The 20,000-nt window shown below is 41.2% G+C and overlaps 1 protein-coding gene across 1 annotated transcript in view; it reads left to right on the top strand.

Moving 5' to 3' along the window:
• The window catches only part of LOC138033044 (uncharacterized), a 32,254-nt gene extending 16,443 nt beyond the window's left edge, over nt 1–15,811 (top strand). The window contains exons 8-12 of the mRNA XM_068880786.1: nt 3,429–3,556; nt 4,865–4,956; nt 5,609–5,718; nt 8,007–8,079; nt 8,929–15,811. Of these exons, the coding sequence (XP_068736887.1) occupies nt 3,429–3,556; nt 4,865–4,956; nt 5,609–5,718; nt 8,007–8,079; nt 8,929–13,133 (4,608 nt within the window). The 3' untranslated portion in view covers nt 13,134–15,811. The remainder of the gene's footprint in view (nt 1–3,428; nt 3,557–4,864; nt 4,957–5,608; nt 5,719–8,006; nt 8,080–8,928) is intronic.
• Nucleotides 15,812–20,000: the final 4,189 nt, after the last annotated feature.

Genomic DNA, 20,000 nt, shown 5'->3' with positions numbered 1-20,000 from the left:
CCCACATATAAGAACAAGTGGATTAAGAACATCGGGCTGAAATTTGGCCAATAAAGCACCAAATAAATAAGAACGAGATGCTTCCGTGAAGCAAACACTGGGTTACCTGTGGTACGTGTTACGGAAAATTAGAAGGCACTGAATTGTGTGGTATTGAACTACAGCATTGCAGTCTCTGAAGGATAACAAATAAAAGAGAAGCCAGAAACAGTGGCTTTTGGGCTGACATGTTGATAATTTTCAAGTTCCCTCATAACTTCTTTTCACCACAAGTTTAAGCGTGCCCTCTGAGCATCTGACAGCTTTGTAATACCAAAGTTCACTGAAGTTAATCCCTATCCAGCGGGGTTAGTGTTTGGATGGGAGACCAAAACAATATACCCCTCATAAAACAGAAGCATCGGACCGAAAATACTATTAACGCTAACAAATGCGAACTCAGCAAGGTACATATTTTGCTAGCTTGCTTTATGCAAAACAAGAACATTATTCTAAAAGCTTATTCTACGCAAAAAGTAGGTTCTGGAGGTAATTTTGAGAGTGGAAATCAAGGTTACGCGGCAGACGGCAAATACAAATTCACGATTTAATTAAGTTAACACACCAGAAAGACGCTAACCTAATTTGTACAAGAAAATGCTTTGCTATTGCCATAAAAGCTATCCAGTTGAGCTCGCATACCATAAAACATGATGAATTCATAGAGGCAAAATCCCTTCTATTTCATTACATGCGTGAAGAGAAGAAACTCAATCGTGTCAAATATGCGCAATATTGTAGCAAATTAAATTTCAGGATCAAACTGTTTCCATGAAGAACCTTTTCCTTGAATAATGAAGCACAAAATACACGACAAGCTTTCTTTCAAATAATTCTTGGCTGTTACATTTCCAATTATTTTTTTTACCTGAAGACTCTTGCAGAGTTGATCACAGATCCACGTAAGGTGTTCGATTCGTTTAATCGTTCTGTCTTTGTTGAACCCATAAGTTACCAGAGAATTTTCCATTTGGTTTCAGTGTTCTACAAAACAGCACACTTGGTTAAATATTATTTTAGAAATACAGCTCACTTTGATTTCGGCTCGACGGGCGATAGATTGTTGTCGAAGTCCATTACTCGTCGCTTTTGAGATTCCTGGTGTTGGTTTTTCACCGCCTGCCTAGTTTATCCAACTGACTTACCATTATTGAGCTCCATAAGGGAATATTTTGTTTAAGGATCCCCTAAAACGCCATTCGCGTTACACGACTTTTGACGCCATTGCAGGCTAAGTTAATGATTCTCCTGTGTCCACCAGAGAAATCTACGCATTTCCATTACCTTCTCGATCCTAAGAAAATACGCGCAGAAGGCTCTATGCACAAAGACACCACTTACCAGGGGAGTGACAGGCAAGACTTTTACCGACACGGAAAATAAAAATAAAACGGAAAAACCTACCCATTTTCCGACTGGGATTGCCATACGGTAACCCAGTAACAAATTCAGCCTGATAAATAAAACATGTTCTTAATACAAAGGGAAAGAGTATTAGGATTAGGAAACTATACAGTACAGTAACTTATATCAAAGTACTATGGTGTTTGGGACCATTACAAACGATAAAATCTATTACAAAACAGCATTGTATGTTAATTAAACCTCTAGTAATATATAATTTGAAGTATTTCTGAAACCAATCTTAAGAACACTTTAAGAACACTTTCAGGCTGATTTGCCACTACGCATCCCTAAAATAAGAACACGAACAGCCTTAAACCTGAAAAAAGTGTTCTTATATATGCGGGTGTTTACTGTATATATATTAGTCTTAGAATTTGTCAACCATCTTTTAATCACATTTTGAAATGAAAGGGAAGAATCAAGTCCGTAGGAAACAAGAATTAGTTCAGCGAATAAGTGGGGAATTCGGAGCAACCGAGTTCGAAATAACGGTTGTCAGCTCTACCTCCGAAACTACGTATTTGCCCAACATCTTTCGTAACGTCCTTTGTAACCTCTACGTTTGATATTGGTTGAAAGGCTGGTTGATCTTATTAATTGAAAATGAGTATGCACACACACAAAGAAAAGAAAAGCAAAACGAATAACCGAGCCAAACCACAAGCTTGGACATCTCTCATGACAAATTTAAGACACCCTGCTGCTAAATTCAGTGGTGGAAAATGGCGGGAATCGCTTTGTGCGTGGATTCAACATAACTTTATTGATTTTTTAGGGAGAGTGGTCTCATATCTCGTTCTATTAAGTTTAAGATGTTGATTTTATTCATGCCATAGTATAAATCGGCCGTAATTCTAATGGTAACTAATTGGCAACTTTGAGGTTGCTTGGGAGACAGGGTCGAGAGTCCTATTGAATTGCACTGTGGGACTGTTTCGGGGGACGAGCCACTGTTTGTGCAGTCATTCACTCTGCAAACCAACAGGACGTTCTTATTATTCTTGTACGATAACAATCAACTTCTGGTTAAATCTTTATAACTTAAGTTGTTAGTAGGTAAACGTCGTATGAACCACGGTCTCACTGACCTTTAGGTCAAATCCTTTCTTTTTCCGGACAATTTTTGCACCTTGGCAAGCGAGTCATCGTTGTACAATGTTATGGTGGTTTAGGAAGCTCAGCTCATGGTATCTCTTTTCTCGAACGGTGAGTTCTTCCTCCGCGTACGCAATTATTGAAATGCGTTTCCCAAAACAGTCCCAAAATGCAATTTAACAAGGCTCTCGACCCTGTCTCCCGCGCAACCTCAAAGTGGCCAACAGTATTTAGTGTATACCAAAAACAGTGGATAGCGATGAACGCGCGCTCTGATTGGCTACTCAAACTCCGAATCCTTTGCTATTCACCTCAGAGCAACTCGCGCGGGATTTGCTTCCGAAAATTGTGTAATCGTTGCAGGAGGAAATGGGTTATATTATCTCACTGTTTTAGTATATGCAAAAACAATTATTCATCTTAGTGTCGGTGGCTAGTTAACAATGTAGACCCGTAGCCCTTGCGAGCTACTGGTCAATAGCCCAATTGTTTTAGTATCACCCAACTAGTTGGACAGAAAAGGCAATAATAAAGTTAGCAAAGGCAAGTTGAAGAAATGTTTATTTGGGAATAAAACAGAAGAAAGCGTCACGCTTTTCGCCACTGGAGAACTGTTACTAATAGTCCTCTAGTAGCGTAGCCAATTGAAATGCAGGATTTGCGTAAGTCCGCTAGTTAGGTGATACGAATGGTGGATATTTACCTTAAAGCTTCGTGGCTTGGTAAATATCCACCACTAGCCAGTAGCCACCTCCACTTTACTGAATAATTGTTTAGCAATATTTTAATTTACGTACCTTAAAAAAAATTTGCACTAATGGGCGTGTTTTGAAGTGGAGGTTAAAATGGACTTGAAAAGAAATCCTGTTTAATTCTCACTCACACAGGAACTCAAATCCCCAACGTTCAGTGACGAAGATGGTATTCTTGTGTGGAGAGGCTTGGTAACTAGTGGTAACAAGAGTCTTGGTCGTGTGTCATTGTTCGCCGGACATAAGCTTGGATTCAACTTTCGGTGAGCGCCTGGCATAAAGATTATTTAATAAGTCAGGATGCGATCTTTTGAAGCCATTCAATTGTCTATTCTGAAAACTCAGATACCCTGAGTGCCAAACACAGGAGTAGTGTGCATAAGTTGTTTTCGACGAGTGCGTATTCCGCGTTTTGAGTAAAGTGAATTTCTCTTTAGCAAACGAAAGTTGAAACAAAGCAATTTTTTTCCTTTTGTTTGATGCTCACATGTCAGTAACTATCTCCATATTGTGAAGTATCTATCAGGGCTCGAGACTGACTCTTTAGCTCACTAGCCTAATGGCTAGTATCAGGTCTGATTTCACTAGCCAAATCTAAATTTGCACTAGGCAGTCTCGTCATGCGCAGTTTCATTCATTTGTAAAAACTATCACGAAAAAAATTCCACATTTGCAAACACAACTCGCGCTTTTAGTAAATATTCTCATATTTTCATATCCATCCTGGCAACAGTGGCGCAAATATGCTGGAATGTACGGCCTCCCGTATTTTCTCACGGAGGCAATTTTTCTTGGCCTTGAGGCCAATTTTCACAGAACGGGAAAAGGCGGAATAAAGTAAATTTTAAAAAAACCCGTGCTTAAAACTAAACTGCTAGTTTCAAACAGCAATCCGTGCGTTTTATGCTTGAATGGTTTTCGGAGCAAGTTTTCTCTCTTTTTATGTGAGATTCACCATTCCTAGTAAACGAGATAAGTCACTCCATGTTATTTCTTCCTTTTTTCATTTGAAATAAACTATATTTGGATTCAAATTCTAAACAAGTACCGGTACGTAACGTTACGTTATTTCCATATACACGTAACAACGTCGCGAACAGACGCAAACAGTTTGCGTTGGCTCGATAGCAAACACCGTCACTTTCGGCTTTTGTGTTTGGGATCCTGTTTTGCATATGCGTGATTGATTTACGCAACTTTATCTCGTGACATCGGAAGAAAAGGGAGCAAAAATAAATGCAGACTTCGTTCTTACGTTGGAGTTGTTGCGAAGAAGGCAGAGAGGAAGTGTCAAGAGACGTCACCGATTCTAGGTCCGATACATTTTCGAGGAGCAGCAACGGCTGCAGCATACCCAGTATCAAATTATACAGTAGGAACTGGCTCTTTGTGTTAAAAGTCCGTGCAAAATAGTTGAGACAAGGGAGTCAATCAAAACTGTTTGCTAATATTTTTACTCGAGTAGATGTTATTACTGTTTTAGAAAATGCAAAAGAAGTTTCAAGGAGTGTAGGTAAGTTCCGGAGGTAATCGTTTGTTGTAATGTCTCAAAGTATTTTGTCTTGTTTCAGGAGGTCGTATTTGGACGTTTCTAAAAAGATTCCACTTAAACAGCTGGCTCTGATGATGCCAGGTGACCTTAGAAGTGCCTGGAAATACCCTTGTGAGTACTCTTCGCATCTGAGGCAACTGTTTCCTTTGCCTGCATTTGAAAAGATTAGGTTGGGTTGTAGCTTCCAATAGAGTGTTTGTACTCACGAGGCCATTACCCATTCTGTTTCATGCACTGAAACAAAAGGGAAACAACATAAAAAGGAATTTTAGTTTCCTGCAAGAATCTTTTAATCCTCCCACTTAGTTCGCTCCTCAACGGGACGTCACGTTTTAAATGAAAACTGCAGAGAAATGGGAGACCTATCCGATCCGAGTAAGCAGCTTATGCAACGGGAGCGGCAACGGCTACGCGGACAATATTTGATAATTCAACTTTAGGCTATTGTTGTCCGACACTAAACAATTATTCTAAATCGTCCCTGAAGCGTAATGATTACGTAGTAACCGTCCAGGAACTTAATTGTTATAAAAGTGGTGAAAGACTCAAGAGAGTTAACGCTAGCACGAAAAATGCATAATCTGCTTTTAGTACATCTTCCACAGAACCTCAGATTTGGCCTTTCCGAGAAGTTAATAATTGTAAAATTGGAATAGTATGTTTAAGATGCTGACTGACGCACGTATAGTGTTCTGGTTCTGTCTTCCATTTTCTTCCATTGAGTGAGACTGGATCTCATCGTGGTTACTTTCTTTTTGTACAGTGCTTTATCGAAATCACGCGTTAAGTGTTTGTAACATGAAAGTAGCTCAAGATCAACCCACTGAAACCTTCACTAGCTTCACCAAAGACCTCACCACCAGAGCAAAATCTGTGAGTTTTATTCACTGATATCATTAGTGAAAGTATGCTTTGTATACAGGGCAAACGTGGGGCTGAAGTTTTTCATCTTTTGTCGGCCTGAGCTCAATGAAACCTATTTAATCTAAAAAAGAACCTATTGGAAACAACTGTTTCAATCGCAATCGGTTTAGGTTGAAGCGGTTGAGGTTTCCTAATAGAATACTTTTCCAACCATTTTCGGTTGAATCAAATCTCGCCGTTGCGACCGCTGAGGTCGCTAATGTGACTGGACTGCCTGGCGACTAACTTTTCACACTTAGTCGTGAGCCAGGCCGGTAAGATATTATTATCATCATCATCATCACCATCATCATCATGATTATTATTATCATTATCATTATCATTATCATTATCATTTAATTTTTTTGTTCATCGAATGAGTGCAATGAATTTCCAATAGCGGGCTATAATTCATGTTGCCTTTGGAAAACGATGTTTATAAGAAAACGTAAACTGAAACTGAAATCTACATCTTAAATTAACTTCATTCCAGAAGTGACATACAAGGTTTTTTTTTATCTTAATTTTATTTGAAAAGTGTACATAATAGATTTTGAATACAGAGAAAGGGTTTACAAATCCGTAAACAAGTTATAAAATGCAATGACCGCGGTCTATGTACTTGCATGTACACCGGTATGCCTTGTGTTTACTCGGTACTATAATTGGTTTCCAGCTTACGGGTGTACCGTAGCACTTTTTCCATTGACAACAGTAATTCTCAGCCCCCGTCCACACTGATGCGTTTTCGAAAACCTCCGTTTATATATATTTAGTATTACCCAACTAGTGGACTAGTGCAAATCCTGCATTTTGATTGGCTACGCTACTAGATGACTATTAGTAATAGTCCTCGAGTATCGAAAAGCGTAACGCTGTCTTTCCTTTTATCCCGGCCAAATAAATATTTCTTCAACTTGCATCCGCTAACTTTGTTATTGCCTTTTCTGTCCAACTAGTTGGGTGATACTAAAACAATTAGACCCTTCGCCCTCAAGGGCCACGGGTCAATAGCCCATTCGGCTTCGCCTCATGGGCTATTGACCCGTAGCCCTTGCGGGCTACGGGTCTAATTGTTAAATATATATAACCGTCCACACTGAAACGATCGAAAACGGAGGTCCACGAACACGGAGGTCTATAGTTCTAGTGTGGACGGCGAAAACGGAGGTTTTCGATTACGCGTGACGCCATAATCTCATTCACAGTTTCCCGCGCGCCAAGATGTAAACAAAGCCTGGTAACAAGAACGCAGTAGCCTTAGATCTCCGTTTTCAGTCTCCAATGGACGACCAAATACGGTGTGAAAACGCCAGTGTGGACGCAGATCTTTTTATCCGTTTTCATGGAGCCAGAGGTTTTCGAAAACGCATTAGTGTGGACGGGCCCTCAGAAAGAATGTGAAAGAAAAGAAATTGTTGTTTATGAAGAATTGTGTTTGCAAGATTTTTAAATTCGTAAACCAGCGAATATAAAGCTTAACAGGCGACGTTTCGGCCGTTTTTGAGCACCTTTAGTTGAAACTTAGACGATATTGTTTTCTCGGTTTATGGTAGCCTCTCTTTTGTTGAAAAGTATAAGGCCCAAAGGGCCGAAATTTTTTGCTGACTATGATACTTGAGCTGGCCACCAAATCTGGAAACTTAGGGGCCGATGTGAAAACAATCATTTAAGCCTAGTTTGATGCCGGTGAAAAAGAAAGTTGATCAACCAAACCAACCGAAGACGGGTTTTCCCCAATAAAACACGAAAAAACCCAAGCGACCTTAAATGGTTGATCCCAATAGCACACGACCTAATATTAAAGCTGCAAAAATACAGAACTAAGCGAAAGTAATTGACAATGTTTTTTTGCTTTTTGCGGGGGAAGGGGGCGGGGATATGACAACAGCAGCTTGCTGTTTGCATTGGTCGCCTTTTTTTTACTATTGTATCTTATATTTTCTCATACTTAGTTCAAAGAAGTTGCATTTTGTAAATAACGACAGCTCTCGTGAGATGGTCTTTACTGCTGTTTAAATTTGTAACTTGACCAGTTGATTATGCATGGAATGATATTTGTCAGACACTGTAGCCCTACAGCCCTTTGTTGGGCACCGCGCACTAAGATATCTATTTCGGGCTCGCGTCTTTCGCAATTTCGTTATCAATTTTAAGTAATAGACCCCCTACATATGCAATTAAGGTGTAGGACGACCCTTGCAAGTTGAGCGAACTGACTCAAAGCAATATCAGTGATGGTTATTCATTGATCGTAGGCTGGTGTATTTTGTGCTGACAAGATGATTACTATGTTCCTTGTTCTCTCATGTAAAGAGGCCGTGCGCCTTGGTAAGTGTACAACATTACAACCTTTTGTCATTATCTTGAGGTCTTTGCTGACAGATTTTGGGTAATGGTCTGCCAGCAGTTGGCGGGGCTCTGTTCGGTGTATTTTATTTCCGAGCATGTTTTTCCCGCACCGTGTCGTCCTATCTTTCATATTCATCCAGAAGACGATCATGTTACACTATTATCGAAGTCAAATGCATCATCAAACCTTACTAGAAACACCTTTATAACTTAGGAAGGGCCTCAAATTACACACCCGGTACACTAATGCGAACCATCCAGCAACTTATTTCACTCAATCCCGACGAAAGGTTTTTTTAAATCTTCGATAGAAAACGCTGAAAACGATAAAGAAACGTGGCTGCCATCGGGAACAGGTTTAAACAAAAAAGCAAACTTGTTGAGGGCGGCGGAAGACACTTCATCAGTCAATTGCTTGATTTAAGTGAGGAGATCGATATCCCACCTTGCAACATGGACAATTGTTCGTAGAATGGTGCCTTAGCGTTCCGTTTGGACGAAACTTCCAGATGGAAATTTTAAGCGAATTGATACATCATGTATTTGTATGAACTGGAAAGCCCAAGAATAACAGAAAGTTGGTTTTCATTTAGGGATCATAACTTTTTCACCATTTCAAATGAAAATGAAATGGTGCGCGCCCTAGAATTTTCCTCGAGGATATCTGGGTTTTCTGTATGAACGGTGCAGACCCGTATACGTTACTTATAACGATGCTACGTGTAGTCTCGGGTTTCTCAAAATGGTCTCAACGAAATCAAACCCTGTAATCATCTTCCTTAAAATCTTTGCCTACAAGGATTGATAGATAAACTTGTTTTCTTGTAGGATTATGCGAAACGGAGACACCCGCTAGGGTTTTCTGTATTGTGTGTCGTCGCCAGCCGAGTCCATTCATCCAAACTTTTGGTTACAGCAGACTACCTAACCATCCTTGTGACCCTTGTGCATCTTCCTTGGATTCGCAAGCTTTCAGACAGTCCTCTTTGGATATGGATACGCGACACTCAGCCAAGATTGTCGTGTCGTCACCAGAAACATCACCAAAATTAAGTGACAAACATAAGAGCTCCCGGAAAATGTTGAAAAGATCGCTTTCTTTCTCGTACAGGCCTTCAAAGCCGAAAGATGCTTCAGATGGTGGGAGGGGGGTTTGCAGAAGCATGAGCTCTGGTGAACGACTCGTTTCCAAGGAAGAGACTGCTGAAATGTGGGGAGCGAATACCATCGCCAGGAGTGACAAAGGCCGTGCCCATATTGAAGATCGAAAATCAGCAGAAAAGTTGCCAAGTAGCTTGGATTCTATAACAACTGTTGAGGAATTGCACTGCAAAAGATTAAGTTGTGATTCAAATAATAATACGAATTTAAACGTGAATGGGTCTTCTAATAATACCACGTTGTTTGAGAAATCGTCTGCGTATTTACAGAAGCGTGAATTGGGACACTTTGAATCGGAGATCCAACAATCACGAAGCTTGCAATCCCTTGACGTTCAGCCCACCTGCAATATGCATGATTTCCAAGGCTTTTACTCAATTTTGTGTCAAGATCCTCATCTAAGTACATCAAGTTCGATGTCGAGGGAAACTTGTGTGACCCTAGAGCAAGGTATTGGCCAGGAAACGCCTTGCTTTCAAGGTTTTCCTTCCACGACAGTTGCTCAAAAGGAACTAATCGTATTTCCAAGGAGTCCCGCCTCAACTCTTGAAGAGGTACAGCGCTCTATGGTGACATCAAGGAAGTCTTCGGCTACGTTAACATGTTATCAGGGGTCAACTGAAGAAAGTTCGGGCAACCTGAGTGGCGACAATTTGTTAGGAACTGAAGAAAGTGAAACCGAGAAAGTTCAAGACAAAGATTCATCATGTTCATCGCCTCTCGCACCGTTTGCCGGCATGGCAGGAAAGAAGGCGCGTTCGGTTCAGAATACTAGTGCGTATGATTCTGTTGTGACGACGTCATTGACTGCTGGCAAAGAACAGCCTGACGTATCAGCTCAGGCTAACTGTCCGTCTCAGTCCAAATCAGAATGCTTGCCTCTGAAAACTCGGGAACTGCGTCCTTCTCTCTTCTCCAGTGGAACTCCTTTGAGTCTTAGGCCTGAGTCTGTAAACATGGTCCCTTTAGATTCCGAGAGTAATGCATGTATTTCTAATGCTGCACATAACTCCGGGGGTAAACGAGAAGGTAGGGAAAGAAGCATGTTACGTGCAAGTGTCAACGTGGATACTGAAGACGATTTGAGGATCGTCGTCGGAAATGAGGAAGAGGAGTGCGCCATTGTGGCAAGCGGAGATATGAAACGCCCGAGAGATTTTATTTTTGAGAATCAAGACAGTGAGTGTTGCAACAAATACATAGCTCCCGATAACAGTAGCTCCCGTGGTGAAGGTGATCTTAATAAGCTAGAAGAGAGTATTTTAAGTAATCAGGATGTAGCCTCATGTCAAACTGAACCAAATTTGTACGTCTTCGACGCTGTGAATCAAAGCACAGGTCCCTTCTGTGCGGAGCACACCTCGTGTAGTAACAATGAAGTACTAAAACAGGGAATACATTTCCCTGTTTCCTCGGAACCATCAAGCGCTGAGATGCATCAAAATATAACGGCTTGTGAAGCACTTGCAAGTGGTCTCGTTTCACCCTCTTCTTATTCCCATCCCAAGGTTTGCATTGATCGCTTGAAACTCCTACAGGCAGCTTTGAAAGCTACTCGAGATGGTAATGATTTTGATACTGACGGAGGGATAAGGAATCCATGTCTCGTTACAGACGGGACTTCAACTTCATCTGGAACTACAAAGAAAAGCTCTGTTAAGAACATGTCTCAGAATATTGATTTTACGACTATTCAGAGTTGTATCCCTTCCTCCGCTGAAGACGATGAGGCAACTGTTATAAATTGTACGACTTTGGGAAAACTCGACATTGTTTCGGCCCACCAATCTTCGCCTTGTGCTGGAGGTGTAATTGAAATTTCATTGATCGACGACTGGGGATTTGCAGCAAAATCTGATGATGTAAATGCTACTTCACTCACAATGAAAAGTTCTTGTGTACCGGGTATATGTCGCGATGATCCGGATTCAGCAGACATAGGTAATGCTGAAGGATCAACGGGAGAAAGACCTTCAATAGAGAATTCCAATTTCTCGGAACCAGAAATTTTTGAGTCTGCACCAGTAGAGTTGGTCGAAACATTCACTTTCAGCTACAACGCTGAGTCTGGTGATAATAATCGCGATGCTGGAAACAGGGAAGGAATACGGACTAAGGGGGGGAGGGAGGAGTATGTTGGTAAAGAAAAAGGTCGTGATGTCATGTCAAAGGTGGTGCTGTCTTCTCATATTAACTCGGAAGCAATTACGATTTCAGACGATTTTGCATCTGAAGTAGAATGCTCTACAGATATGAGTGAATGGAGTGGTTTAGACAAGTGCGAATCTGGTGGTGGTGTTGTGTCACAGTGCGAGTTATACTCGGATAGAAATTTACATGGGGAAGTGTCTTCTTCGGAAGTGCTACTGCATAAGAATGACTCGCTAGGACATCACTCTGAAGTTGAGGGTCCAAATGATAAACTGGACACAACCGAATTCTGCTATGTAGATACGAAGGTAGTTGGTGCTGAAATCTCTTCCACGAGCTTTTCTCGAGAAATATCGCAAGAGGAATTCTTAGATGACTTTCCAAGGACATCAAAAAATGTAAATGTAGGTGACGAGGGAAGGTCTGAACTGGTTGCCGATCACAGTAAACTCTCAGTCAACTCTTGTGATGTCTTCGAAAGGTCTGACCTATGTACTTTAAAAGCTGGGAAAGATACCCAAGCTGTTGTCACGAAGAATTACGAAGTAAATGAATATGATGGCACGATAGAACGTGGGACCGCAAGTGTGTCATCACAAAGCACATCCCCGGTGAACATCTGTTTGAGCTCACATTCGCCTGCAGAACTCACAGAGGCAGGGGTATCACAAGATGTAGTTTGTTCAGGGAGTGTCAGCCCTTCTAGATTAAGAAATTCATCTTTGAAATTCACTCAGGAGAGCGCTGACTTAAGGGTTGTAGAGGGTAGCTGGCTCGCTGGAGGAGTAGGTAACGTATCCAAGTCACAACAGTCCCAAAAGGCAAGAGGGAATGAGCCTTCTGAATCCCAATCACCATCTTTGTGTGAAAAGTCTGTGAGCAATAGTGATGAAGCTCGTGCAGACCTAAAGCCTGCAAGCGCACCTTCGTCGAAAGAGACGCATTCATCCAAAAAATTCGAAGGCCATTCCCACCAGAGAAAGGGCTCTATCGCGGATTCTCCTGTGATTTCCCGAGCGCAACACACAACTTCCTCTCTGAGGCTCTCCACACATTTGGACACCAGTGTACAAAATGCAGAAAAGTTGTGTAAACCGCACAAGAACGAAATGTTTTACAAGTTAAGAAAGCAGAATGAATTGTTGAAGGGTTCTCTTACGAATTCCAGAGAAAAACACACGACGTCCTCTTTGGTGCATTCCACACATTTGCCTCCAAATGACAGAGAAGAGAACGCAAGAAAACGGCACAGAAACGAAATGTTTGTCAATTTTAGAAATGATAAGAAATTAACGCCCCCACCTCCACTGGTCCCTTTGGATACGGCGCAGAAGCATGATCGAGGTCACGAAGGACAAAGACCTCACTTAGTTAGATACCAGCCGAAAGTGTGGGGGCTTGTAAGACCTAGTAACAGACATCGGTGGCATCCTTATTGCAATGGTTCACTCCTGGTAAATAGCAAAGGGAGAGAATTGTCGCATTTTTCAATGGCACGTTATCCTGGCTGGAGTCCACATATACCAGAAGTACCCAGGGCAGGCCAGTACCCGTTTGGACAGTTTTTTCCAGGTTTAGTCAATTGCGAAACGCCCACCTCCGTTCCAATCCAATGCCGTCGTGGTCCGTTTTTGTCTTTGCCACCTCCTTTAATACCACGGTTTTGGTATTTTCCTGGGGACTCTTGCCATTTACCTTGTTTATCAAATAGAACGAGATAAAGAATTGCATCTTTGCGCCTTTCAGTATGTCGTCCCCTTAAACAGGCACAGCTTTACGGCCTAATTGTTTTCACCGCGGTCAATCGTTGACGAGGCGCAAGATATAAAATGGTGAAGGGTTTTCCTCGCTGGTTTTATTTTCAAAGTTATGCGTTGGCAAATCATTAAAAGGCGAATCAGAAAGCCGCTTAATTTATGTTAAACAAAGTGATTTTCAATATGATTTCAGCGCAATAATAGTTGTGGTTTCACTAGCCCTTTTTACCCATGGATAAATAGCGTTTGCCCACAGGCAAGGACGTTTTTGTGTGTAACCGCTTTCCCTAAACCGAGACTGCCCTGGGGTTATATCCATGCATACATCAAAAAGAAACTTCCCGTAACATTTTCTGAACTGAAAAGTACGGTTTATCTGCTCCCTGAGGTGGCTGGGCCAATCATAAAGAAGAACGTAGCTAATACACGAAGATCCCAAATTATATTAATTATACCCTATTTTTCTACCCTGAGGGGAGTCTTACTGCGTAACTGTATCCCCAAGGGTAACAAAAAACCTGAGCCGAACCAAACCCAAGCCATTTACCCACCGGAAGGCCCCAACCCCAAGGTGTGTGTAACCACAACTATTGTGGCATTTGAAACCAATAGTCAGTGGTCGATTTCACTGTGCATGCGTCTGGTCTTGTAAGCGATTTCAAAACCTGCATTAATTTTGTCCAAAGAGCCCGAGTTTTGCTGCAGTTAGAGTTTTGTCAAAACCTTAGCCATCATTAATGACACGTAATCGCATTATGCACCTATCAATGCCCTGGGGATGGGGGTCGGGGTACCCACGGGGCCTTGACTATGAGGTCTGACCCCAGGGGGATTTTGATCGAACGAAATATCTCCAGGGTGGGAAATTTGACATAGCCACCATCTTGGATAATGAGGAGGGCTTAGAAGTCAACCTTGTACCCAAAGCTTTTCCCTCCTCAAGTAGTGAGGGAAAGCCCCTTGGAACGATGTTAACTACGCCATCTTGGAAAATACCCAGAGTGGTAAATACGGAAGACCTTAGACAGCAATGATCAGAACCAGGTTGCTGAACAGCGGTTTTCGTTAAAACAATTTTTTGCTGGGGCGCTCAGTCTCGCGGGCTCAGAAAACCTGGTTGTGGTCATTGTTATTTAAGGTTTTTTGGTAAATACATTGCACTGTTGCAAAAAGGTCTAAATGGTATTATTACAGCCTCCTTTACTCGCCCCAGGGTGGGGGCTTTTGATACTTTTGGCCAACTATGCTGTCGCGGGAGTGGGGAATTTCACCAATTTTTTCAGAATATGTCAAAATTATATAGTGAATTATGATTGTTACTAATTATTACTATTAAATTTCCTTGACATTATAATATTTAGCGCTAAGTTATACCTAGTTTATTAGTTGTTTTAACATTTATATCTTGTAATTTTTAGCATTTATCCGATATTTTGTAATTCTTACACGGCATGTCTGAAAACCAGCTTGCTGAGCCATTTACCGTGTTTTAAATAAAGTTGATTGATTGAAAATCCCCACCTCATGCCCGACCCCGACCACGACCCCTCCGTCCCCTGGGGCTTAACATTGATAGGTGCTTGAACTGAAAATTGGGCAACATAATATTAAGGAAGGGAAGGACTTAGAAAGGGTACGGTCTTACAACGTTTTTCCAGTACAAAATTGATACTTTCCACCAACCCTTTAGTTACAATGGACATGAATTTGCTATTGAAGCAGAACTATCAATTATTGCACCCCGGCACGAAGAAGGCTTCGTTTGCTCAACATTGTCCAATTTAAAAAATGGCCTCTAACACTAAATCTTGAATAGTGTTTTGTCTATAACCAGGTGTGCACATGAACAAGAGCTATGTACTCAGCAAAGCCTCGACACTTACTACTGCACCTTCTTTCTTGGAACTAAATTCAGAAGAATCGCGATCATGTATGCGAAAATTTTTCATACGTTGCATTTGATTGTCCATTGGTCCCAGATGTGGCCTATTGTTACTTTGTTACATTTATTCAAGTTGTGTTTTTTTAATTCATGACATTTTTTATTGAACTTGGTGTTTAGAATTGGTTGTGAATATGTATACTGATTTATTATGGAGCATAATCGAATGGACTTTCACTTCACCCAAAAGCGATTGACTAAGGTGGCATGTATGTTCAGTTATTAAGCATTGCGCTTCGAATTCGCAGGTGTTCAGTGGCCTCGTCCAGCGTGAAGGGCGTTGGCGTTGTAAACCCAATCATCCTAGACCCGAGGACAGTGTTGCTTTCGCTGTTTCCTATTTTACCCGTGATTTCTTTGTCTAGTCCAGACTGGCTCACTACAAAGGAGAAACCCCTATGTGTTTTGACACAAGAAATGTACTGCCACTGAACCTCTAGCGTGAACGCTGAGTACCCAGATAGGAAAGTGAGGACTTCTTATGGTGTAACACGGCAACACTTGTCTTTTACCTGCACTTAAATTGGTTACTATGCAATAGGGGTACCATCTTATGTTGCCTAGAAATTACAGTACTACATGGTAACGAGCGAATTGTATTAAATTCCTTTGTAAATTCTCTGTTGTTGTTTAAAGGGAGTTTAGCAGATGAAACATTTGTACCTGACAAATTGAATAAATAAATACATTTGTACAGAGCGCAACAATTTCCGAAAACAGGTGGTGACATTTTTCCTCATGTTGCAAATCTTTTGGGTGTTGTTTCAGTAACCTGACTGATCTTGACAAACCTCGAAGAGTTTTCGAGTCGCCAGGCGTAAATTTCGAAGACCACATTCTGCCCGAAGAGCTAATCTTTCAACACGCCTTTTTTTTCATACTGAAAGCGACCCGTCATTTGCGCTTTTTCCACTATTTGAAAATCGGGAAAGAAAAAACGGACGCCGGTATGCTTGGGTGGGGCTGACCAATTTTTCCAAATTTCGAAAAAAGACACAAGCCCGCCGCCAAAGCTGTCAACTGTTGTCAAAAGTGACGGAAGACAATTTTTGTCGCGAAAAGTTCGCCCGTGTGATTGGCATTTGCATTTTATGTAAATTTTACTTATCAATTTTATTTCAGGTCTTGCAGTTTGACTTTGCCAGCCAAATCAATTAAAGGTTCCTTGTGGCCAACTCATTCATGTTTGTGCAATATGAGTAGCCAACTTGATGAACCCCTTAATTGTCAAATTGTTTGTCTGATGTTTCAGTTTCAGCACGACAAACCTTGTTACTGGGTTGCCATATATGGCAATCCAGTTAAAAATTGTGTACCTTTGTTCAGTTTTTTCTTGTCGGAAATTGGAGAAGTTGCGCAATAGGGTCTTTCCTGTGACTCTCCTGCTAAGTATAGCCAACTCTGCGCTATGCGCCTCGTTGGCTATTTACCACCTCATATCCAATGCACGCTCATGGAATAATTGTAAAAAACTGTACAATGTCGTGGAATATTTGTACTCTTTTCGTGCATTTTTTGCACAATAACTAACAATTGGGTAACAATTTGCTATTATTCCGTCTTATTCTCGTTGGCCTATACGAGAGAACTATCCTATAACTGGTTGGGTTCGAACGGTTGAAAACGATCAGGATAGAAAACGTTGTATTCTCAAGTTGTCGTCAAAACATTTTTTTTCACGTTGTTTTGTGGAGCAGTCTTAAGCAATGAACTGAAATGCTTGACGCATGTGCAGCACGACTATTCAGGGTTCCGTTTTTAACGTTTTGTGGCGTTGGCGTCGTCGTTTCTTAAACTGAACTAGGGAGCTTAAGCACGCGCGTTGTTGAGACGCGGACAGCAACCGGAAAAGAAAATTTCGCCTACCAGGGCAGTGGGGTACCCTAGATTTTTACACCACTTAAATACTTCGCAATGTAAATGTGGTTGTGTGTGTGTCTCCTCCCAAACCCTAGGGCTCCCTTAGGGAGGAGACGGCTGAAATTTCAGACATGTTGTGTGAAAACAGTTTAATAGGGAAAAGAGCTCACTTCCGGTTACCATCCGCCTCTCCCTGGTTAGTAGCGCGTTTTTGAGACGCGGGCGGCAACCGGAAAAGAACATTTCGTGAGCCAGGACAGTGGTGTCTCCCAGATGTTTATACTAATCATCTCTAATGGAGAAAAGAAACTTGGCAATGGAAAGGTGGTTGTGTGAAGACAAGTTAAAAGGGAAAATAGCTTACTTCCGGTTGCCGTCCGTGTCTCAAAAACGCGCTTGCTTAAACTCCATAGTAATATTAGCTCACGACTACTCCATGAACATGCACGCCCTAAGCACATCTCAGTAGAGGCGTTAACGAATTATCCGGGGCTTTTATTAAACAACTGGAGCCTGAACTTTGGGGCATCTGCAATAAACGAGTTCAGTTTAATTTTTTTCTCTTGGGCAATTAGGTAGTGTCCCGCGCTGTTCGTGATAGATATCGTAGAGCTCCTTTTTTATATGAAAATATTAAAATTTAGTCTGAACGTGTAACAGACGGGTGTTCGCAATAAGAGGTTCGACCGTTATAAAATGTTGCCATGTGCTACAATGGTGCCACTTGAAAAGCTTCGAAAGTGAATAAGCTTAAATAACTGTAATTAAAATTGCAAATGGGCCATTTTACAGTTGCATACTGAGCTACTTCTATGATCTTTCGAAGAAAGCGAAACTGGTGTTGACCTTCTTTGCATGTATGTAAAATCTTGCTGATTTAATTATGTAAGTGTGGAATACACGAGTTGTAGTTCGCCTTAGTAACTACTGATTTGCCTTGTAACTGCAATGTGCATTGTAATGAAACAAATCATCCTTGGCCTAGTTGTCGTTTAATGACCAGTTTACCAAGCAATCTGGCTTACAGTTGTGGAACTTCATGCGGTACATGTGCCAATTTATAACTACCTAAAGCATCTTTGCAGAGATGAAGAGTACACGTATCACTCGCAAACCCGTTGACTTGAAGTTCTGATCGAAGCGCTGACATAATGTTGTCACCTACTCAGCCTTGCCTCTCAAGACAAAAGCAGAGTTTATTTCTTCGGACTCACAAAAACAGAAGCATCGCACTTCACTTTCACTCGGACTCATTCAACAGCATTCTTATCCGTTGCGAATGGACGAATACTCGAACAGTTTAGTAATAACTTGCCGAGTGGGTGGCCGGGAGCATCTGGCTATCGTGCGGGGAGGTGTTGCCATGGGCTCAGCAATTAGGGTGTTGGCCTCAAGTGAAGCCTTTCACTTTAATAACATAATGAAGTTTGCAAATTGCTTAGACTTTCACGTCTGCTTGACGTTAATGAAAAGCGAAAGGTCCTACAGACTACACGCCGAGAGTAGGCGACGTAGAGTCCCTTGGCCTATTGAACCGTTGGACATGTAATTGCATAAAGTGCATATGAATAATATGCAGAAAATTCGCTTTGTAATCGCTTTACCTCGAACTATATCGATTAAACTTCCTCTTAAAGCGAATCGCAAACACTTTTATTTTCATTGCGACACATGGTTACTGGTTTCAGTTTCGTTCATGTGGATGCGTGCCGTGAGGAAGTGCTGTAGTGGCCGTGCCGAGATTTTAAAACAGCATAGTCCTTTTCTGGCGTCTTTATCAAGATATGCCACTTCGACGATTAATTTAAATGAAATCCTAAATCTTCGCTTTACCTTGTACCTCTCTCTCTCTCTAATATCTTAAGTGGGGTGATGTTATCTATTTAATTTTATCAGAAAAAAAAGAGTTGTTTTTTCCGCTTCAACCATAGCGGAAAAACAACACATTTATTTCAGCAGGAACTTTGGTCTGTGGTGGCTTTGTTCATTGGGAATACAATCCAGAGGTAAAATGGTGATAATTAATGGAAACTTGTTTGTTCAGACTTTTATTTCGGTCTTTTTCATGTCAATCTTCTGTTGACTATGTGAACGCCTTACACTGCCATGGATAACATATGGACTCTTTCTCAGTTTGCCTTGGAGTCCTGCTCAAATGCCGATCTCCTCGATTCCCTGGAGAGACTGCAGTGTAGGGCGCCCAGAATAATTTTTAATTTACCTAAGGATATGAGACCATCACTTGTGTTCGAATATGCTGTTGGCGTCCGCTTAGTTATCGCTATAAGCTTGCCTTAATAAATATATATGCATAAAGCATTTCACCATAGACTATCGCAAGAACTTTCGAACACAATTGTAATCCACCACGTTTCGGGACATAGTCTGTGGACAAAAGATTTACAAATGGTACGTCGCGCGGTTTGGCACGAACCTTGGAAAAAATGCCCTATCCCGTAGAGGCCCGATATTGTGGAATGCTATCATACATAGCATACCGTGAAGACTTTGCGGACAAGAGCTACAAGTGTCTGGCAAAGACACTTCGATCTTGTGACCTTCTCTATTTTGGGAGACTTCCGTCTTTGTCGACTGCAAATTTCAGAAGTACAGATTTTAGCCATATTTTAGGACGTTACGCATTTTGAGTTATTGGTTAGATGTAAGGGAATGCACATCGCCATTTAAATTAATTTAATATTCGCTGTTTGATGTAAATTGTTTTAGCCGGAGCTTAAACAATTATATTTTTAGTGAACGATTGAATTATGTATATAACTTGTATAATGTTTTTTATTTTATTTTAAATGTTTAGTTTTTATTTACATGACCCCACAAGCTGCAGAGCTTTAATTTTTATCGTGCTAAATTATAGGATGTCTGTCCAGTCTTCTCCCCAGGATTTTGGGAAGGCCAGGGGGCATTCTGTCGGAAGGTTAATCTACCATACAAAATTAAGACTTACAAAAATAGCAAAAGCGAATTGTCATGCTGTCTAGGAGAACATAAAACTTAAAAACATGGAACAT

The sequence above is a fragment of the Montipora capricornis genome, chromosome 14, assembly GCF_036669925.1.
Source record: "Montipora capricornis isolate CH-2021 chromosome 14, ASM3666992v2, whole genome shotgun sequence".
Classification (NCBI taxonomy): Eukaryota; Metazoa; Cnidaria; class Anthozoa; order Scleractinia; family Acroporidae; genus Montipora; species Montipora capricornis.
This window is presented reverse-complemented; position numbering and strand designations above follow the sequence as displayed.